At 41.9% G+C, this 21158-nt stretch overlaps 1 protein-coding gene and 1 long non-coding RNA gene across 9 annotated transcripts in view; one reads left to right on the top strand and one right to left on the bottom strand.

The window, feature by feature from the left end:
- Nucleotides 1-21158, bottom strand: part of TENM3 (teneurin transmembrane protein 3) — a 2405282-nt gene that overhangs the window by 24549 nt on the left and 2359575 nt on the right. For 6 of the 8 annotated variants that reach the window (XM_082444070.1, XM_082444075.1, XM_082444071.1 and 3 more), the window contains 3 exons: nt 18709-18941; nt 17453-17607; nt 15792-16666 (listed from right to left, as the gene is read on the bottom strand). In XM_082444070.1, coding sequence (XP_082300196.1) covers nt 15792-16666; nt 17453-17607; nt 18709-18941 — 1263 coding nt within the window. The remainder of the gene's footprint in view (nt 1-15791; nt 16667-17452; nt 17608-18708; nt 18942-21158) is intronic. The other 2 variants (XM_082444072.1, XM_082444074.1) reach the window with 1 other exon arrangement.
- The window catches only part of LOC309651415, a 375253-nt gene that overhangs the window by 194973 nt on the left and 159122 nt on the right, over nt 1-21158 (top strand). The gene's annotated exons all lie outside the window — the stretch shown is intronic.

The raw sequence follows: 21158 nt of genomic DNA, 5'->3' as shown, positions 1-21158 counted from the left end.
CTGTTTCAAAGGGAACATGTTTGCTGATATTAAATTTCTTAGTGTTCCTCCATATTTTCTATAAAGTAGATTTAATTCACTGTTATATCCTTTTTGAAAGTTTTACTAACTTATGCCCTCTATGGCAGTGCAATATGGAAAAATATATATATAACTTTGTAAAGCAGTATATGTACATGCATGTATACATTTGCATATGTAAACATATTCCTTTGGTACCTTGAGACATCTTCAACAAATTAATATAATAAGGCCTTTTTTAAAGACTTTATTTCTCAGTGATTGACATACTTTATAATGGTAAATTGGGACTTAAATGTTGGCAGGGTGGAGATAATCTATCTCGTCTATACTGATGTTGTAGGAATGGGTGATATCTTGAATGATGATTTATCATGTTTACTGAAATGAGATGTAATATTTCCTGACATTTAATGACTATTTGCTTTTTTATGATACCCTCACTTTTTTTTTTAGCATATAAATATAAGAGGCCCCTATAATTTAAGTGTTAGGATATATTTTAAAAAGCTATCATTATCATAAATATGCATTACAGATACAACATTTTACTAAAAAACTGATTTTGGGGGTGACTTTTCTATTGGTGGCAGCACCAGAGAAAATTTCAAAAATGACAAGGTGGTTTGAAGAAAGGGGAAAAAAAATGTAAATTCTGGATGAAAAACCAGGGACTTCCTTGGGACAAAAAATATACTTAAGATTGGATTTCATATTAATACCAAGGCTGCTTCATTAATAAAAGGTCTAAGTGAGATGGCGAGCTGCACCATTCCCTACTTAAAATAAGCCCAGATGCAGAACTAGGAGACAAAGAATCTTCTTAGTGAAAGACAGAAGTTACCAGAGGAGGAAAAACAGCGAAGAGAATCCTAATGATGGGTGTAAACACGGGGCGACAAGGGAACAAGGGGTAGAGAAAAGGACTTAAATGGTATTTTGGAATAAAAGGAGAGAGGGCTTCTAGACTGTAAAAATTAGCTTTGAACAATGAGGTTAGGAATTGGGAGCAGAATCTAGCAGGCCAATGTCATGGTGGAGCTAGGAAGGCACAAAGGAGGAAGGAGGCAAAGGATGCCTGTTCAGGCCCCATCAATTCAGTGGGGACAGGATCACTCAGATCACAGGTTTGACTGACTTGATCTGACAGTTCGTCTTGCTGCTTCGCCAGCGGCAGAAACGGGCACTCAGGAGAAAGAGGCGGGCGACGGAGGGAGAGAGAGAGAGAGAAAATGCGCCATTAAGTGTAATCATTGTTTGGACCCATAAAAGGCAGAGCTGAAGTAAAAAAGCAGACTCCCTTCCCTCTCCAGCAACCCAAATGCCCCTAGCAGATGAAGGCATCAGTGAAAGAAACCCAAATTGCTTTTTTGAAGAAATTATTACTCTTGAAGAAACAAACAAGCATAGGTTTATTTATACAGCAAAGCAGAGTTACAGAATTACTGACCAAACCAGCTTCAAGTGCAATCTTCACCTGGACATAATTCTTGCAGTGCTTTACATTTCTCATAGGATACGATGAAAAATAAGCTATTGTGTTTTAAAGAAATTAACACCCTAAGATAAGTAAGTACTAGGGATGTGATGTACAACGTGATTGATAAATAGAATTAACACTGCTGTCGGTTATATATAAAAGTTGTAAAGAGAGAAAATCCCAAGAGTTCTCATCACAAGCAAAAAATGTGTATTTTCTAGTTCTTTAACGTTGTATCTATAGGAGATGATGGAGGTTCACTAAACTTATTGTGATAATCGTTTCATGATGTATGGAAGTCCCATCATTATGCTGGACACCTTACACTTACACAGTGCTGTCTGTCCATTATATCTCAATAACACTGGAAGAAAAGGAAAAAGCTATAGAAAAACTGAAAAAAGAAATGAACATCCTTTGCAATGCTCCTACGTAAAAGGCAGTTCAGTGCTGCAGGATGCCCCCACCCCCTTCCCATTTTACGGATGGAAAAACGCAAATATGATGCGGTCAGGTGATTTGATCTGGCTCTCTTTGCATCTCACGATGGGGCCATAACTGGAACTTTCATGCACTGGAGCCAGGTCCCTTACCCCTTCTGTAAATCACAGGGCTTGACTTGCAGTGGAGAACGGGAGCTTTACACAGGTGATGCCACCTGCCAGCACTCGGCTGATTCATTCTTGCTGCTGTCACTCACCTGCCCTTTATCGACCCCTTTGCTGGTTTATGGTTTCTAGCTCCATTCAATCTAAAGCAGGCCTGTCACCTTTCTCCCGCAGAAAGCATTTCTCCAGCCTCTGCCGCTGCTCTTTCACTGGCCTGCCCCACGTTCCCTGTCCTGCTGGGCAGGCATTTCCTACCACAGGATGCTGAGTGCATGGCCGTAGAGCATCGGACGCTGCACATTCAGACGCTAACCTATTAGCCTTTGGTTCTTTGGAAAATAAAAATACAAGTAGCCTTTGTAGGCAGTGCAGTTACAATGACAGAGGGTTAAGCTGGCATCTTAGTGGCCCAGTCTCACAGTTTAGCCCTGGAAGTCCGCAATTTGTGCCTTCAGACGAGTGGCTGCATCCGCGTTAAGGCGCTAATAGGGCTGAAGGGCTTGCACGGGGTCGGCCAGGGAAGCTGCTACTTCGCAAGGGCCCTCCGAGCATCGACCCCGCCAGTCACCTACCAGTTTCTGAATAAGCTTTGTGGGCTAGTTACCGTGCGAGGGGATTGTGGGTACACAGAGCATCAGAAGTCCGGCGGCCCAGAGTCCCCCCACCCCCCGAGGGCAGGTGATGGAGTGATGTCGTGCTGCAGCAGCAGGGAAGGGCCACGTCAAGGTGGGGGCCTGAGCTGGGCCTTGAAACAGAAGCGGATTCATACAGGTGGGTAAGGAAGGCACAGGACACACCCCAGCCAGGACCACCGCCGGGGAGAGGGCGTGGGGGCGTGAGGGCGGACGGGCTGCGAGGTCAGGGAGCAGAAGCACCCACTGAGGCAGAGGGTCCACGCAGCGTCCCTGATACGGTAGCGGGAGGTTCATCACTGGGGACTGCGACGAAGGTTTCAAAGGGAAGCAAGGCTTCACTTAGGCTTAAAGGAGCCCCGGGCGGGGTGACCGGTCAAGCAGGGCGTCCTTCCCAGACTTGCCGATTTCACAAACCAGTACAGAAAATAAAACTGGGGACCAACAGAGAGTTTTTCAATATAGACTCCTCACCTGTAACTGGCATCATTTCATAAAGGAAGGCCATTTACCCATGCCACAGATAGACAGGACCTAACTTCAGGGTGAAAGTTCTTGACAAGGAATCAGTAAAGCTTTATGAAAATGTTCTCCCCGTCATTATTCATTTTTTCCATTTCACTGTGGATCTGTGAAAACTTTTGCACAGATTCGCCCCTATGGCAACAGGAATGCAACGAGATGGATGGCAGCCATTAGAACTGCCAGGGAACGCCGGATGAGGGAGGGAGACAGAATAAGGAGCCAAGATGCCTTTCAGACGTGGCAGGCGAGCCCTTCTTTAGCAAAAGCAGAAAAACAATGCAGCAGCCGACGCTCGCCTGTCCTCTGAAAAGCTTTGATCCCAGATGCTAACGGGCCTTCCCATCAAATACACGCCTCTGGACACACGCTCTGCTTCCGTGCAGCTCCGCGGCTCTACGGAACGTTGCTTGGCCTCGCTGGTGAACTAGGCCTGCCCAGCCTGTAGATGTGAGACATGGTTTTCTTTTATGAGCTTCTTGAATTTACAGTGCGATAGGCTCCAGGCAATCTGACTAGAACATCAACTTGATGCCCCCCTTTCCACTCATCTGGTCTCAGCCTCACGGCTTCAAATTCATCACACAGCACATTCTTTTCTGCTCCCGGCTGACCCCTCTTGACAAAGGCCCCTTGCTGGAAAAGACAAACCCCTCAGGCTCCCCACGACCTTTGGGATGCTTTTCACTGATGCTTCTCTATTTGTTCGTCTTTCATTTTGATTGCGTTATTTTGCCTAGACTTGCTGTTTTAGCCTTTGTGGTATATTTTTAAATCTCTTTTTAAGTTTCCTAAACAGCAGGATTATCGACAAATGCCCCGGAAAGCCAGAGCCTCAGACCTTCTCGGTTGAAGACACTGATTCCGTTCTGACGTGAAATTTTCTCTCTCGCTCCGCTTTACAGACACAAGTTCCCAACTCTTCACTTTTCCTTCACAATGTCTCTCACCTGTCTTCCCACTCCCACAGCCACCCCAGACTTCAAAAGCTGGTCTTGTCGCCTCTCCCCATACTCACGGCTACCAAATCCATCTTCCGAAACCGCCCGCCCCGCCCCCGAGTACAACACTTCCCTGCTCAAACATCTTCTAGTGGTTCCTCAACGGACAGAAACACTGACTGAGACTGTCACCAACCAAGGTCAAGAGACTATTGATATCGCAAGTGTATTCAGGTGGAAACAAAGTTCTTGAAAACTTTTTTTTGCAAGTGTTCTAAAAAATCAGAACAAAACTAATTTATTCTAGTTCTGTCTTCGTTATACACCACATGTTGGTGAGTTAAACACAACAAAATTATTTTCTTTTAAAAGTGTCTACCAAAGATAAAAAGAATAAGGTAACAATTAACATGTAGTTTGTTGCATTAAAAAATCTGATATACTTATTTCTGTTGTCTGTTAGCTTGTTCTAAGCCTTTTAACTCTTACCCCAAAAAAAGTCATTGTTCAAAAGCAAACATTCAATTCAGTTGATACATTACAGTAGAGTCAACTAACATCATTCAACAAAGGTAACAAGTTTTCTTTAAAACTCAACAGGATTATCTGTTGCCTTCAGTGCTTCCCCATAACATGGCTTCTTCTTTTTTCGGCCGCCCCGCGCGCCATGTGGGATCTTAGTTCCCCGACCGGGGATTGAACCCGAGCCCCCTGCAGTGGAAGCGCTGAGTCTTAACCACTGGACCGCCGGGGAAGTCCCAAGGCTTCTTTAATCAAATGTTTCGTTTCTAAAATTACCTTCTGCTTTTGAGAAAAATCTGTGTCCATCAGAGCAGGGCTTTAGAGAAGCAAGCAAACCAGTGAAGAGAGGCAGTCATCGCACTGAGAGGGGCGGCTCTTTTGAGGAGTGGGCTGCCCGGTCCCCCTTGGCTTGTGATTCAGCCTGACGCTGAACTGGTCTCCAAGGTGAGACAAATGTATGTATTTACTCCTAAAATGTTGGCAATGCCCCTCTCCCAGACCTTGATGCTCTTCACCTGTAGAGGAGTGGATACCAGCCAGCTAAACGCATGTGTCAACTCTGACTGGTTTCTCTAGTCCAAGTCAGCCTGTCTTGAGAAGCTGAGACATCAGGAGGTGTTGGTCTGGAGGGGTGCCGGTCATGGCTGGCTCTTCCGTGTCTTCCCCAGGGCCATCCAGAATAAGCTGCTTAGTGGGGCTACATCTGTGTGCTTTTAGACTTGACTCCCAGTACGGAGTCCCAGGAAAGACGTAATCAACCTGTCTTTCCCCCACTGTCCCCCTGACACAGAGGGAGAATCTTTTCTCCCATCTATCAGCGTTCCTTTAATCCAATGTCCTTTCATCGTTTAACAGCCTGCAAAACCAAAAAAAAACACCCCCCAAACAAAATCCCCCCTCAATCTTGCCATCTGTTTGGCAATACTTTTCTCACAATGCTAACCCGTAATAACCTCTCATCTGTCATTGTGGTAAAGCAGAACAAAGTTACCGACCTCATCATAACAAGAACATATGCACAAATCAGTCCTGGGTCTGCATTCCTGATGAAGGACGTGGGCAAACAGCAAAACCAGAACAGAACCTGACTTAAACTTCTCGTGGTGGACTGATCGGGAATCCTAATGGCCATAATGTGATCTGTAACACTCATGTCAAAAGAATTTACATTTAAGTGTTCTGGGAACGAAACTGAGGTTTGTATATTTCAACAGTGATCTCACAGGCAAATCGTAATTTCTTTGAATTCAGGAGCAATGTTGTCAGTTAGAAATCCTCAAAAAATCAGGTTCTGAAGAGAAAATGCAAAATGCTTCCATCATCAAGGGAAGTAGAGCAATCAACCAACTCTTAAATCATTGGTTCATCTGGTACTTAGTTGTCTGCCACCTACACATTAACAAAAATAACGGGGAAGATGCAAAATAAGAAAGACGAAAGAAGGTATTATTTTACATGATGTTTGTCTCCAGTGCTAAGAGGGTCCTGATGAGAAAGGGTGGAACTGCAAGGGTGGGAGTGGAAAGAGGGGTTAACACATTTAAATTTCTTTGCTGCTGTTGCATTTTATTCAGAGGTCTTGCGATGGGGCAAAATTCTGGCCGTTGCTTTGCTTCATAAACCCAGAAAGGGCAGTGGTCTACAGTCAAGCCACTATCCTCTGTTTTCCAACACCCAGATAACATAAGTTCAGAAGACCACAGACAAAGGCAGATCTTTTCTTTCTCACCTCTGGTCCCGCCCTTACTTTGAACATTGAGCCTAGCGACAGGTGGTCATGGATATGACATTTTTCAATATTTTCGATATTTTTCAAAGATCGAATTCAAGAAAAGTGGCCCAATGCCTCTTTCCTTCCGTGGTCATCACCATATCAGGGAGAGCTGATGAAGTGATAATGACCAGCTCTGAAATTCACAGGCCTTGAGACAAAGGCATCCGAGTCAGGACATTCCAGAATGAGTTCCCTTTGTGGTTTGAAAGATTGTGGGTGAGCTGTCATTAAGAGAGGATCTTATTTAAACCATTTAGAAAATGTTTATTCACTAAGGAAGGTTGAAACGAGTGGGACACATCGTATTTGTTTAGACAACAGGTCTTGCCCAGGTCTTGAAATGTAGACTTGCTGGATAGGGGATGTCAGGGAAATTTCTGTTCCGAAGAATCTGTCAAACAGAGCTGCGTATGCCCTCGTCCTCCTTGACTGATTCCACGGGGCCCGGGAGCGCTCAGAGGGCAAACCCATCCTTCTCCTGATCTTCCCTCTTTGTATTCTGGCCGCTCACTGAGACCCACCCCGGAAACGGCTGTGCAGTGAGCGTGGACAAGGAGGGTGTGAAAGACTTGCGGTAAAGCTGGAAAGGTTAAAAGCAAAGTAGGAAGCCCATCTGGAAAGAGAAATTTTATTATTGTGAATTGCTATGACTACCACCAGCATAATAGATACTAGGTTTGGCTGAAATGCCACATGCCTAACTATTTTAGCAAAAGACATTTGGTAACTTGTTAAATGTTGTTTCTTTTGGAATAAGCCTTGATGGGGACCTAGGAAAAGTTGGGGAGAAACGGCAGAATCACAAATTGTTTTAGAGCAGGCAGGAATTTTTAATCACTAAGAAGCCTTTCATTTCGCAGGTGAGGGCACAGAATTTTAGAGAGGTGCCGTGACTTGCCCAGAGTCACACAGATAGGAGTAAGTGACAAAATCAGGCTGGAACCCAGGTTCTGAGTTTCCAAACCAAATGCCTTTTTCCAATCAGCTTATGCTGTTTCTCAGAAAAGAGAACAAACACAGAACAGAGAGAAAGAGGCATCAAGGAACTAATGAGATGTCAGTGATTTGGAAATAAGGAAGGACTGGGAGGAAAAATAATAGCTGTAGTGGGTAGACTGGGAATCTAAGATGAAATAACATTTAGACTAAAATGCTGCCTATTCGCGAGCTTTACGAGAGAAAGTGAGTATCGTGGAAAGCATGAGAACAGAGGGAAAGCAGAGGGATGGTCAGACGTAGGCAGTTAAGGAACGTGAGGGAGAAAAGGGGGACAAATACAGAAGGGGAGGTAGTACACAAGGCGAGACACAGATCTGATGGCATCAGTAATCAGGGGGGATGGCATCCAGTAGCAGAAAAGGCGACCCTGAAGAGTGAACACTCGTACTGTCTCTGTTGTTAGGCCATAGGAAACCCTAGTCTGCAAATTCGTATATTCACACTTTTCCCCCCCAGCTAGATGTTTCCAGTGTAATTTCATTCACACTCGGGGCTCAGCTCTTTCCACGGCCCCCATGCCCACGTTTCTAGAACTGACTTGCCCTGAGTTCTCACTGGCTGTTTCCGACCACATGCTGGGCTGGACTACGGTCCCCTCAAAGCCATAATTTCCAAATCAGAGCTCACCTGTTTCTACCAACCTGCATCCTCCCTGTATTTCCTACCCACTTGGTCACTAGGTCAGCAGATTCTCTTTTCCCTCCCCTCTTGCATTCAGTCACCATTTCCTAATGACTAACCACCTCTTTCTCTGTAATTTCAGTGCCCATCTGTGGGTCAGGTCTTCACCTCCCAACTAGATTTACTGTCTCCTCACTCCTCTCTCCCCCTTTTCTCAGCCTCCTACTTTTCTACATTCAACCCATCCTTATATTGCCCCCAGAAGGACCATGTTGCCTTCCTGGTAATCTCCTTCACGGGAAGCCTGTCCACCCAGGATCACCAGGTGGTCAGTTTAAGCCCTGCTTGATCAAAACTGTGATGTCCATCTACTCTCTTTTTCCTACTTCCACACGTGCTCTACGCTCTTGTCATTCTGAGCTGCATATTCTTTCTAAAACCTGCCACGCTCTGCCTCCCAAGGAAATGCTCTGCTCTGGCCTGGAACAGCCTGCCTCGGCTTGCTCACCTTGCTTCCTACCTTTAGGGGTCTCACTTTCAGAACCTCAGATTATATATGGAATCTAAAAAAAAAAAAATGGTTCTGAAGAACCTAGGGGCAGGACAGGAATAAAGACTCAGACATAGAGAATGGACTTGAGGACACGGGGAGGGGGAAGGGTAAGCTGGGACGAAGTGAGAGAGTGGCATGGACATATATACACTACCAAATGTAAAATAGATAGCTAGTGGGAAGCAGCCGCATAGCACAGGGAGATCAGCTCGGTGCTTTGTGACCACCTAGAGGGGTGGGATAGGGAGGGTGGGAGGGAGACGCAAGAGGGAGGAGATATGGGGATATATGTATACATATAGCTGATTCACTTTGTTATACAGCAGAAACTAACACACCACTGTAAAGCAATTGTACTCCAATAAAGATGTTAAAAAAAAAAAAAAAAAGAACCACAGATTGAACTTTGGGATGAACTGAGGTCTAGGAAATCTGTTTGGAAGTGTGTGTTGTGTAAGAGACAGGGCAGTGGGGCTGGATGGGCAGGAAGCTGTGAGGAACCAGGGATGAGGGGACTGAGGGGTCCCCAGCCAGCTTGTCTCCTTCCTAGGTCGTCTCCCCCAGCCCTGGGGTGGAGTCCAGAAGAGAACAGAGCCCACATCAGCTCTGCTTTGACACCTCAAGATATTCTGAAGCCAGGATCCTGGAACACAGGCAAGGGGCTTCTTCTGGGAGTCTAGGAGTTAGGGTAGCCTGGAGGGAGGGACGCTGAGGTTGCTTTTATTTTGATATCACAGGAATCAGTCAGAGACGCCGGACAGTCTCTGGAAAATACCCAACTGTCCATCTTCAGTTCTGTGATTATAAAATAATAAAGTTCCCTTTCACTGGTTGTCACCGTGTAGATTTCTTGCCCTGTTATCAGACAACCCTTTAAAATGGCTGGTGTGTATAACTTGGTCTTAGAGTAAGTAAATCATCTGATAGTCACTGTGTAAGAGAAGTTGCTGACACACCCAGATATGATGCTATCAGATCATCTAACTTAGACAGCTATGCGATTAGTTTAAGGAAGGAATCGATACTTTCGGAAGCGGCATGTCCTCGGTTTTGAACCATTACGGAGCAACTGAGCACATCTAGAACATTAACTGCCTGATGGAAGTGAAAGAGTTAACGTAGCCTGCAACTGTCGGCGCACCGCAAACTGTACTGAGAAACCAGGACCTCTTATGTTATACGTACACTGCGATGTGCTGAGAAAATCTGACTAATCTGTTTTTATGTTTTCTGGAATTTTCTCAAAAAACCTGAATAACAAACCATTTCGCCATTTCCCTTTCCGCTTTGAAACCTGGACAGAACTAATTTTTCCTTAAAACTAGATTGCAGAAGAAAATTGGATTAAATCAAGCATTAGTAAAAGCATTGCCTTAGTAGCGTTCAGGTTAGTGTTTGAAATGTACAATAATGTACAATTATTCAATTGGCTACACACTTTTTTTTACTGATGTCCCTGGGACTAAACATTCTGGTTACAAACTTAAAGCAAAATTATTAAACAATTAAACAAAACAGCAGAAATGGAAATCAACCACAGCATTTTCCCATGAATTTAAGTGATCTGCTGATAAAATCTCTTAAAATCATCCTTAATGCAGCAAATGTCTTCTTCCATGAGGAAAGAAAGAGAAAAAGGAAAATAAAGGAGAGGAATTGGGCACCACTTTTAGAAATGTATTTGTAAAATGGGTTGCTTTGTTTTTAACGCAATTTTGGGCAGAAACAGCAATGAAATGTGGTTTCAGCGTTTGAATTTTTAGGCTCGGATGTCGGATGCCTACCAAGGGAAAGGTTATCTTCTCAGTTTTGTCCCATGGAAGACGCCTCTGTAATTTTGCTAACATCATGAGCTATTACAGTCACACACACACATCAGGAGGACACAGGCTGGCACAGATACCCAGCTATTTAGACATGATTCAGCGTCAACGGGGCCGGACGCATCTTTCCTGACCTGGAATGACCATCGCTGAGCTTTCCTAGGTTATCTGCACTTTCCGCACCCTGTTTTGGATCTGAAGCCCAGTTACTCATTACGCTGCCTCTCTCTCCTCCTCTGAGATCCCCTTTTCCATCTTCTCCCAGACGACCGGACTGATGTCAGTGGCAGCTGTGGATCTGTCGTGGGCTTGGGGTTACGTTCATTATAAAGAAATGGTTAAGAAGCTCATTCTGAGATTGCTCAGCTTGAACGAGGGGCAGAGAGCATCCAGATGAGAAGCTGGAGACCCACACGCACCTACAAAACGTGTAAGAGCTGAAGTGCATTTATTTGCTCCGCGAATCTGAACAGAGCTCACGAAAGACCACAGTCAGCCCCGTGCATATAAAGCTCCAAACAGTCAAAGTCCCAAGATAGAAGACTGCCACCAACCCGGCCGTGTGCACGTACACATCAGCCAGAACTCAGAGCTTTTCCTTCCATGTTGTCTTCTCTAAGCAGGCAGAAGAGCCTCTAGATATGCCCGCACGGTTTGTGTCTTATGGGGTAAGCAAGCAGAGAACTGTGAAATGCCATCAGTCATTAAATAATTGACTCTATTGCCCAATTCAATACACTGGGTTTGCTTTTGTGTGCATTCAAGTGTAAGAACTGAGGTTTCGCTCTGGCTATGAACTTTTTAAATAATAGATTTCTAGCAGGTGAGATCTTTTGGGTCTCCCTGGAATTACTCTAGCTAAGGAATTGTAACGGGTGATAATTGTTTTAAAATGGTACGAAGAGCAGCAGGAAATAATCCCTAATACTAAGTGAAGGGGGTGACTAGGTTTATCACACAGGGTCCTCAGACAAGGGGACCGAGAGCTGGACGGACATCCTTTCTACCGCCCAACAAGTCAATGGAAGAGGAGGTCTGAGGCAAGATGGCTTATTCAGTTAGTAACAAATAATTATTCCGCTCATGAAACATATTAGTCTAACTCAGGGATTTCAGAGCTGAGTTATAAACTACCTGACACCTGTCTTCCTATCACACCATCTGTAGCATCTAAGAATACTGGCCACTTCTCTAACAAATCACAGTAGGGACACAAAAATCACAAGTAACACGGAGAGAAATTGCTGCCCCAAAGACGGTATCTCTAGTTTCTGAAATGAAGGTTTCTTGTGCTTTGCAAACTACCGGTGAACCCTAAAAAGTCATCCTATTTTATTGGTGACTGAGGAGAATCTCAAGTTGAGAGTCGGGTTTCCTTTTCCTAGAGCCATTCTTCCTGATACCGGGGCAACAGTATACTTTAGCTGTATTTGCATGGGAAACATTTTCTGTCTTTAACTCTTTAATCCCAACATTTCAGAGGAAAGTGCTACCAGTATGAAGTTTTAATTTCCGTTAATTATTGTAATAACAAGGTCAGCTGAGGAAGTCCTTAAGTTATAAAGCAAAAGAGAGTAAATGTGTAATAGTAGGTTAAATATATTTCAAAAAATCAACAGCAAAAATGAGAAGTGTTAATATTTTCAGCATTAACTCTTGGTACGGAAAGGTCTGAACTGTTTCAGAAGGCAAATATTTACATGATACTCTTCCAAGGGAGGCAGCTCTAGGTTTTATCAGACTCTTCTCTATAAAAAACCGTTCACCTGACCACATATTTGGTTTACTCCTCTATTCCTTCATTCAACAAATAGCTATTGGGAGCGTTCTACATGCACTGCAAGCTTCCAGGAGCCGTGGGAGCCACAGAGATAATGGCACAGCTTGCATTTTAGAAAATACTTTCACATTTCATTCTGTACATTCTGTGACATACATGTCACAATACTGTGACATGCTGATGGTAAATGAAAGTTTGCACTAAGAAAAAAAGAAGTGAAATTAAAACATGTAAGGTAAACAATTTCAGCTAATTCTCTTTTAAAATTTCTTTGGCAGAAACTGCAGTGACTGCACTTTTTATTGGTAGGCAATTTATTGATGCCAGGTCTTCTTCCATCTGTTTCTATCCTATAAAGCTTTAATCTCAAGGCTTTTTAGACACTAGGCTAGCTAGAAAGCTGGACACATACAAATGGGAATTTGGGCTGAAAAGTTTAATCTTTCTTTGCAAGGTATTTGTACATAACGATAGATACAGCATGTATCAGATCTAGGAACTAGTGTCACAAAAGTCATAGAAAACAGGTGTTTTTCAACTGTGAAGTGTGTTTTTTTCCCCCATAATCTCCTTGTGGTTTTGGTAAAACTCTGGCCATTGTCAAACCTCTCACATCCCTTCTTTACGAAGGTACCAAGTACCCTTAAAAGGTCTAAATTAGACATGTAGTACTAGAAGAATGTGAGGGGAAATATTACAGACATGTACTAGGATTCTGGGAGTCTGCCAGCTCACTAGTAACGACAAACATCAAGGAAGCCTGGCAGGGATTCAGAGTCCCCTCTGGCTCTTCTAGAACCTTCACATCCAGTCTCATATATCCGAGTCAGCACAGAATAAGCAGAAACTGTTGTTGTCAAGGCTCTGATGAGTAGAGGTGGGGGGTTGAGTTTATCCATCAACAATCTCAGACTTACACAGACAGAAAGGGGCCACTTTGCCAGAATCCAGAGGGTGCTTTCGGAGGGGCTGCCTGATGACCCTCTTTTCCCTTCTTTTACGCACTTACTTTTGAACGTGTTTTAAAGTTTCTGACCCTTAGAAAGGGTGGACCCTTGCTCATTCACAGCTAAATTATAAGAATGTACAGAAAGAAAAAAATGATCATTTGTCATTCTGATATGATGATTCTGAATTACTTAGGTTAAATGCTCTATTTTTTTTTGTCTTGTACGGTAATACACTGTTTTGCAAAGTGCATAAATGTTTCTTGGAAATTTTTAAATCATGTCTTTGCTGCAGACATCTAAAGGAAAATTAACAAAAACACTGTTTTTTGAAAGCAATATTTCTGTTTCTTTTATTAGAAAAGCTGTTTCTCAAGTACTGTAAACTACTATATTCTTAAGTTATAGCAAACACATGTTTATATGCGTGTGTGTGTGTATATAATTATGAGGTTTATATTTGGTGGAATACTTCAATAATGCTTTTTGGAATAGTTGCCTTTATTGTAATTTATCTAGATGTAAGACTTAACAGATATACTTTAAATATGATGTGTAATGGGTCTGTATTAGTGCAAATATCATTGTGATTTATTTTAATTAATTAAAAACTTTCATTCTTGAAAACAATGCTTGCCCATTATATTCACAAGACAGGTTTGCCAACTCAACCTCTACCTTAGCAGTCATGTTGATTCTTCACTAAGTCTGAAATTCTTGGAGAGTGTTTAGTACTAGAGAAATGTGTCTTCTTTGTGTACCATAATATTAAAAAAGTAAAAATCCCAAATTTGTTTATACTATCCCACATCAACTCCACCAATGGAGTATATCCATTTCTCATTGTAGGTCATTACTGAACCTGCATGTGTGTTGCAGAAGTTCATGTGTCAGTAGTAATCCACATGATGAACTTCTGTGCATTGTCAATTCCCAGGAACAAATAAGAACACATTCAAAAATGGCTCACAGAGCAGAGCTTGAGTCCTAGACTGTACTAAAACCTTATTTCTCTATTTTCCCCCCTGCTTTTAAACCAAAACGCTACCGATGCCACCATAATTTCCTGAAGATCTTATAATCAGAGCAGCTCTCCTGCCCAGTCTCATCTGATGGGAGCACTTTTACTGTACTCTTTTTTCGCCTCTTTGGCAATAGAGCCTGCTATCACTTTGAAAGGAAGTGCTTGCCATTAACTTCCAATTTATTCCTTTCCTATTGTGATCCTAAAATGAGCAAAAGGAATGCTAAGAACAGAGTTTTAATGTAATTCAATTGCAAAGGTTTGTTCCGCTGACAAAATCATGCTGCTGGGTAACATTCATTTTATTAAAAGGGAATCTGTCAAAAAAAGAAAAGCAATCCAAGCTACAGGAGAACTAAGCTTAATGTGTAAGTTCTGTTCCAGAAAAGTTGTATGGAAAATATTTGTATAATGGGTCATTTTTTTCTACTGACTTTTATCATAAATTTGGAGCTGTGTTCCTACAGAAAGTACATTTGCTTCAGCATTTCATCAAAAAAGTCACACTAAGGAACTCAATATTCATTTCCAGGAGTATTTTGCATTTGTCAGCATGCCGTCTCTGCACATCTAATTTCCCCTTATGGTTTGTGCAATGTTAGTGGAATGAACAAGTAACGGAAAGTGATTTTACACAGTCACAAAATGTGACTGTTCAAAGAGCACATTGCCTGGGCCACTCCTCCACAACTTTAGTAGAAAACCCCAGCTGGACGCTCCTTCTACTTTTTCATACGCTTTCAGAGTGACCAGCTATTTCTGACTTGCATTTAGTGGTAAGGTTCTTATAAGTGGAGTTTAGATTCTCCAATAACTGATTATAAAAAGTTAAACCCTTCTATCTGTGGTGCTGATGGGATCAGCCAAGTTCATTGTAAATGTTTTTAAAGTTTCCCTTCAGTGACAGCTCCCAAAACAGTCAGCTTTAGCACCTGGGCAAATATAAACCCCAAAAGTTTTTGCCTAAAGCCAAGGCTGCAGTATGTTTCCCCAAAAGTTTGCTGCTAATATATTAGGTCTGTATGAAGCAAAATCTTAAATTAATCTTTAAGCAGAGGTAGGTTGACCTCGATGGTAATGAAACTTAAGCTTCAGGGCTCCGCACTTGCCTGGGTCCCTTCCAAGGCCCTGAGTCCAATTTTGTCTTTTTTTTTTTTTTTTTTTTCAGAAAAAGGGAGCCCCAAATTATAGAAGCTCCAGGCCCCCCAAAAACCTGGATCCCACTTGCCCTTAAGATTGTACTATTATTATCCACACTACTGTACATAAAATAGACAAACAACAAGGACCTAGTGTATAGCACAGGGAACTATATTCGATATCTTGTAATAACTTATAATGTTAAAGAATCTGAAAAAGAAATATATATTTATGTATAACTGAATCATTTTGCTGTACACCTGAAACTAACACAACATTGTAAACCAACTATACTTCAATAAAAACGAACAAATAAACAGAAAAAGGATTATACTGTTACTATTTTAGATTACATTATTATATCACAGTATTTTATAATCAGAGTAGAATTTTGATTTACTTACTCAAAAAATGTTGTCCATCCAGTTTCATCGCTTTTAGTGGCTAAAAGGCCGCTGTTGCCATGGTAAGTAAGCAAAACTAATTCCAGTCCTTGAGCGGTCATGCTTTTCAAACATCCATTTGTCCCTATGGTCAGCCATATCACCTGGTTATCAGGAGACACCACTCGAACTGGCATCCGATTTGGGTCCCGTCTAATCCTAAGGGTATTGCCGTTACTGTCGGTCACAGCAGTAATATCATTGTCATTGCTGTAGCTAAAATTGTACAGATAATCGCCAGTGACTAAACTCACAGTATACTGGTGAGTGCCATTGATGTCAAAGATATAGAGTTCTTGATCAGTTGGAGAGGCAACTTCATAGAAGTTCATAGAGTTAAGTAAAGGCTTGTTCTTTGACACAGCCCGGATCCGAATGTTCCCTAGGTCTGCAATGTACAGGGTACCATCCGGAGAGGCGGCAAGGGAGGAAGGAGCGCTCAGTTTGGCATCTTTGGCATAGCCATCTCCGCTCTGGTAGCAGTCACAATTGGCATCGTTTTTGCAGTCACACTCTGACGGTATCCCAGCAACCAGGGAGATCTCCCCATCCGTGGTGACTTGCCTTATCCGGTTAATTTTCTTTTCATCGGTTTCAGTGATGTACAGGACCCCACTGTAGGACACAGCAATGGCAGTAGCCGACTCCAGGGTCGTCTGAACTGCGTGCTTGCCCACAGAATATTCCACTCCTGGCACCTGGCAATGCATGGGCCGCCCAGCAGCAATGCGCACTTGACGATTTTCAGTGATCTGTAAAACTACATTATTATCCAGGACATAAATGGAGTTATCCATAGGGTTAATGGCTAGGTCAGTGGGCCATTCCAGACGTACCTTCATAAAAAAGAAATGGTCTGGTTACTCAGTTACTGAGCTGCTGTTAATTTGCCAGAAGAGTAAATTAGAAATTTACTGGGAAAATCTGGGGAAATGACCGTTGATTTGATAAACTGTTTAAAAATTGTTTTTAAAATAGATACAGTGAAATAAACTTAAAAAGTTTTGAGTGGAGACAAATGTAGGAAATAAAATTTTATTTAAAAATGCAGCTCATTGAAAGATTTGCAAGTTCTAGCCAAATAGCAAATGAATCATAAGTAGTGAGTTAACACATATCAATGAGATGTGAACATACTTGTTCCTTTTAGCAGTAACAATCACGCAGTGCGGGGCTTTCTAGGTTATGAATACATTACTGTCCCCTTGTGTTTTCAATCAGGCCAATAGTAAAGTTTCTAATTCTAAATATAAGTCCCTGAGGACTAATCCTAGTGGGTTCTCTCCACTACCTAAGGACCTCACACAATCAAAAGATTAGAGATTTAAGCTGTTTTGTTCTTTTTGGAATATCTGCATGCTGCTACTTTACTGGTATTTTATTACAAATGATTAGCACTTCTTAGTGATAACTGTTCTGTATCTCACTGAATTCTTCAAATGCAGAACTGGAGAAGAAAATAACTTATTAGCTCCTGAGACACATGTTAATGGAACAGCTTTACCACAACGACTGATGCCCACGACACGCGCGGTTTAATACGGTGTCATCATAGTGTGCTGACACAGTAAATCAAGTCACTCAGAAGAAAAGCAGACAACTGGGCGCAATGTTTTCACTACCTGGCTAATGTGCATGCTCGTGTCACAAGTTAAAGGTCTGGCTGAAGTCAGATCGTTAGAGCCTAGGAGAGTTGATATGACTCCATTCTGATCCACTTTTCTTATCATGGTTCCATCAACAAAGTAGATTAATCCATTTTTATCGATCGCCATTCCTGTATCCAAGAGAAGTAAAAGTTATTAATCTTTCAAAAATGATTAATTTTAATTAAATGTTCAGGCCCACCACGAAACCCAACATTTAACCCCAGTGATAACATGGGCAGTAGACAGCAGGTTAAGACTGCAGATTGCAAGCACATTAGGAAAAACCCAACACAGGCATTTATGTTACGTGTAAGTGTAAAATGTAATAAAGAACCGAAATGTGTAAGAATCTGTCCTTCGTGTGTGAATCATATAGGTAGTACCTGTGTTTTAAATATAAACACTGTACAGTGTTGTTGTCTATAAATTATGGAAACAGGTCATATTCTGTTACACTGGACTTTACATTCTAACAAAAACAGATCTAAGCCGAGGTTAGTGTTTTGTTGACCTTGTGACAATGAAATTTGCTAGTATGAATAACTCAGCACAACAAATACTTTTTTTCCAGTCCTTGTACACATAATAGTCTCTAGCTATAATGAAAAAAAAACCAAAACCCAAAAAACACAACGCCTCAAACCAAAAAACACTGTAATGAACGGCATAAAACATGAGGAAGGAGTCAGTCCTGACTGGTTTAAAAGCTAGAAACCTTCATCACATAGAATTTTAGCCCTTGTTACCTCCAGAAATTCCTCACAGCAAGCATTTTTTCCCATGGCATAGAAACAAAAGTTTAATAGCTCCAAACTGGGTGAGAGCTAACAGGGTTGCTTAGTGATGGCTTTTAAGGCGGCCCGGGACTCATTCATAACAAAGAAGTTCCAGGACAATGGAAAAAAAAAAAAAGAATTCAGATACTTCCTTGAAGTTGAACAGGATGTGACCTGAATGATACCGGGTAGTTGCGTGATTCTTTCAAAAGTTGAAAAAAATGGTATGATAAAAAATGCCAAGAACCTAATATTTACTGTAAAATCAACTTAGGATTCTAGCAGTTTCACGCTAAATAGCTTTTAAAAACACCAGATGTGAAACAGCTTTCCAGAACACAGTTGCAGGTAAAATATTAGACTCAGCATGAAACACAATCAGGCACTAACTGGATTGTCCACATTTTTTTTTTTTAAATAAAAAGAAATCCTCAAATTGATAAATGCCAGTACCTTTGGGACTCATGAGTGTGGCTTCCACAGCCTTCCCTCCATCCCCACATCTGGCTTCATCAAAAGGAAGGCACTGCTCTCCCGTCCCTGCAACCACTTCAGCGTTTTTAGTCAAGTCTTTTGCGCCCGTAAGTGACTTCGGGCGATAAATCCTGCGCGTGTTAGTGTCAGAAACGTACAGATCCCCTGAGACTGGATCAGTGGCGAGGTAGTATCTATGAGCTGGGCTGCTGCTGTAAGAAAGATGGTACATAAACATCACAAAGAAAGTTACTCCTAAAACACAGCAATTGAAAGCAAAATAAAACAGTTGATGAGAAACTAATTATAAACCGAGACCCTCCCCCCGGCCCCCCTCCCCCCCATCAACGGCTGGAAGAATTGGTGGCAACCTCTGACGTGACTGCTTTCCTTCCTTGTCTGTTGCTGAGGATTTAACAATTGATGAAAGGGCCATCTTAAAAATAATCACCTTTACAAGGCAACATGCTTCCAGCCTGAAACAAAGAAGCATGTTCTCGGAATCTTTTTGGTTCAATGCAAAGCCATTAACATACAGCCTTTGAGAGACAGGCTTCACGTTTATTCCAGGGGACGGGTGTCTCTACCAAGTTCGCCAGTGAAGTATAACATACTAGTGATTTTACTTGCATCTCACAGTAGGGAAATCTCCTGTCTTCTCTTGCAATCAAACGAAACCACCTGGCTCCAAAAAAATTACTTTTTTTGAAAGAAAAAAAAAGTAGTGCTGTGTCTGTCTGGGTTGCTCTACTGGAATCCAGAAAGGTAATCTGACGCAGTGACAATGTTTTTCCTGAGCTATGCGGTTAAATACTAAAATGAGGCCATCCAAGAGACGGAGGCAGTCTTAGTGGTCTAGTGCACTGAGCCAGAATGCTGGGTTCATCACTTCCACTTTAAAATTTGCAAATTAAGCTGCTCTAAAACCTGTCTATGAATTTGGTGACATACAGACATTTGTTCACAATACAGAGTACCTCAATTTTATAAATCTAAATTAGTGCAAATGTAAAATATTTTATGTCCCGTTACCTGTAAAAACGGTAAGACCAACATTATCAAGGAATGGACAAATTATGACATATAGTTGAAACTGCAAGGTAATCTCCTTACATACACTTAACACCACATTCTTGGAATTAATGTAATTTTGTACTGTGTGCAAATATTGCCTTCTGAAAAAAAAAATTCTAAAAAGAGTTTAAATGATTTGGTATCTTGACAAAGACGTCAACAGGTAGGAATCTCCGAGATTCCACAAGTCTTTCGATGACAAAATTGGTTTTACTGATTTATTCTCATTCTCTTTCTCTCTCCACACACACACACACTTATATGCTTGTTTCCATTTATTTTATATGTAGATATTTAAAATATGTAGTATAAATCTAACTAAATGAAAATATTTATCCTGAATAATGGTTTAGTAGTTTTCTCATTACTAGTTAGGTTCTAATGAAGCAGTTCTTACTACTTAATGCTCTTCTTTGTAAGTGGTGAATACATGTACTTGACTGCTCCTGTAAGATTCTGTTGTTAAAGTCACTGTTTTCTGTTGTTAAAGGTTCTGTGGGTGTTCACTGGTGTTTCTCACATTGGTAGAGGGGACAGCTGGCCACACATGGGGTCTGTAGAGACCTCTGGGGCTCTAGAAAGCTCTGTGGCGGTGATGTTGGTAGACAGAGAAACACCCAGACCCACAAAGGCTTGAACGCCTTCGGATTCTCCTTTCCAGCCTTTAATATCTTTTAGTGACAAGAAACAGGTTAGAGCAAGAGGTCTTGAGTGTGTAAATATGAGGGAAAGGGGAAAAGGGTGAAAAGTGAAATGAAGAACTCATAAAGAGATGCAAAAGCCATTTGACATAAGAGCCCTTCAGAACTGCTGGCTTAGACCTGATGATCGACTTGCCACGCTCAGTGTTATTGTATCATGTTTATAAGTTGATGCCTGAGATTTAATTTTTATTTAATTTTTTATTTTTAAATTTAAAAAAAATTACTTATTTATTTATTTTCGGCTGCATCGGGTCTTAGTTGCAGGATCTTTCACAGCAGCACGTGGGCTCTTTATTGAGGCGCAGCGGGCTTAGCTGCCCCACGGCATGAGGGATTTTAGTTCCCCGAACAGGGATCGAACCCATGCCCCCTGCACTGGGATCACCGAGTTTTAACCACTGGACCACCATGTAAGTCCCGATGCCGGAAGTTTTAAATGCAACAAGACATATGGTGTTCCTTAATGTGGTAGTTTATTACTTTGTAATGAAATGGAAAGTTACATATCAACATAACATTCAGAGCAATTTTATAGAGGCTTCCCCCCCCCCCCATAATCAGTCTGATATTGGCAGAGCTGATCTTCCAGGTATGTATATATAGCTGGTGACAGAGCTGCAACTCAATCAAGCTGGGTCTATTTTGGAAGAC

Source organism: Balaenoptera physalus (assembly GCF_965194825.1).
Source record: "Balaenoptera physalus genome assembly, chromosome: 21".
Taxonomy (NCBI): Eukaryota; Metazoa; Chordata; class Mammalia; order Artiodactyla; family Balaenopteridae; genus Balaenoptera; species Balaenoptera physalus.
This window is presented reverse-complemented; position numbering and strand designations above follow the sequence as displayed.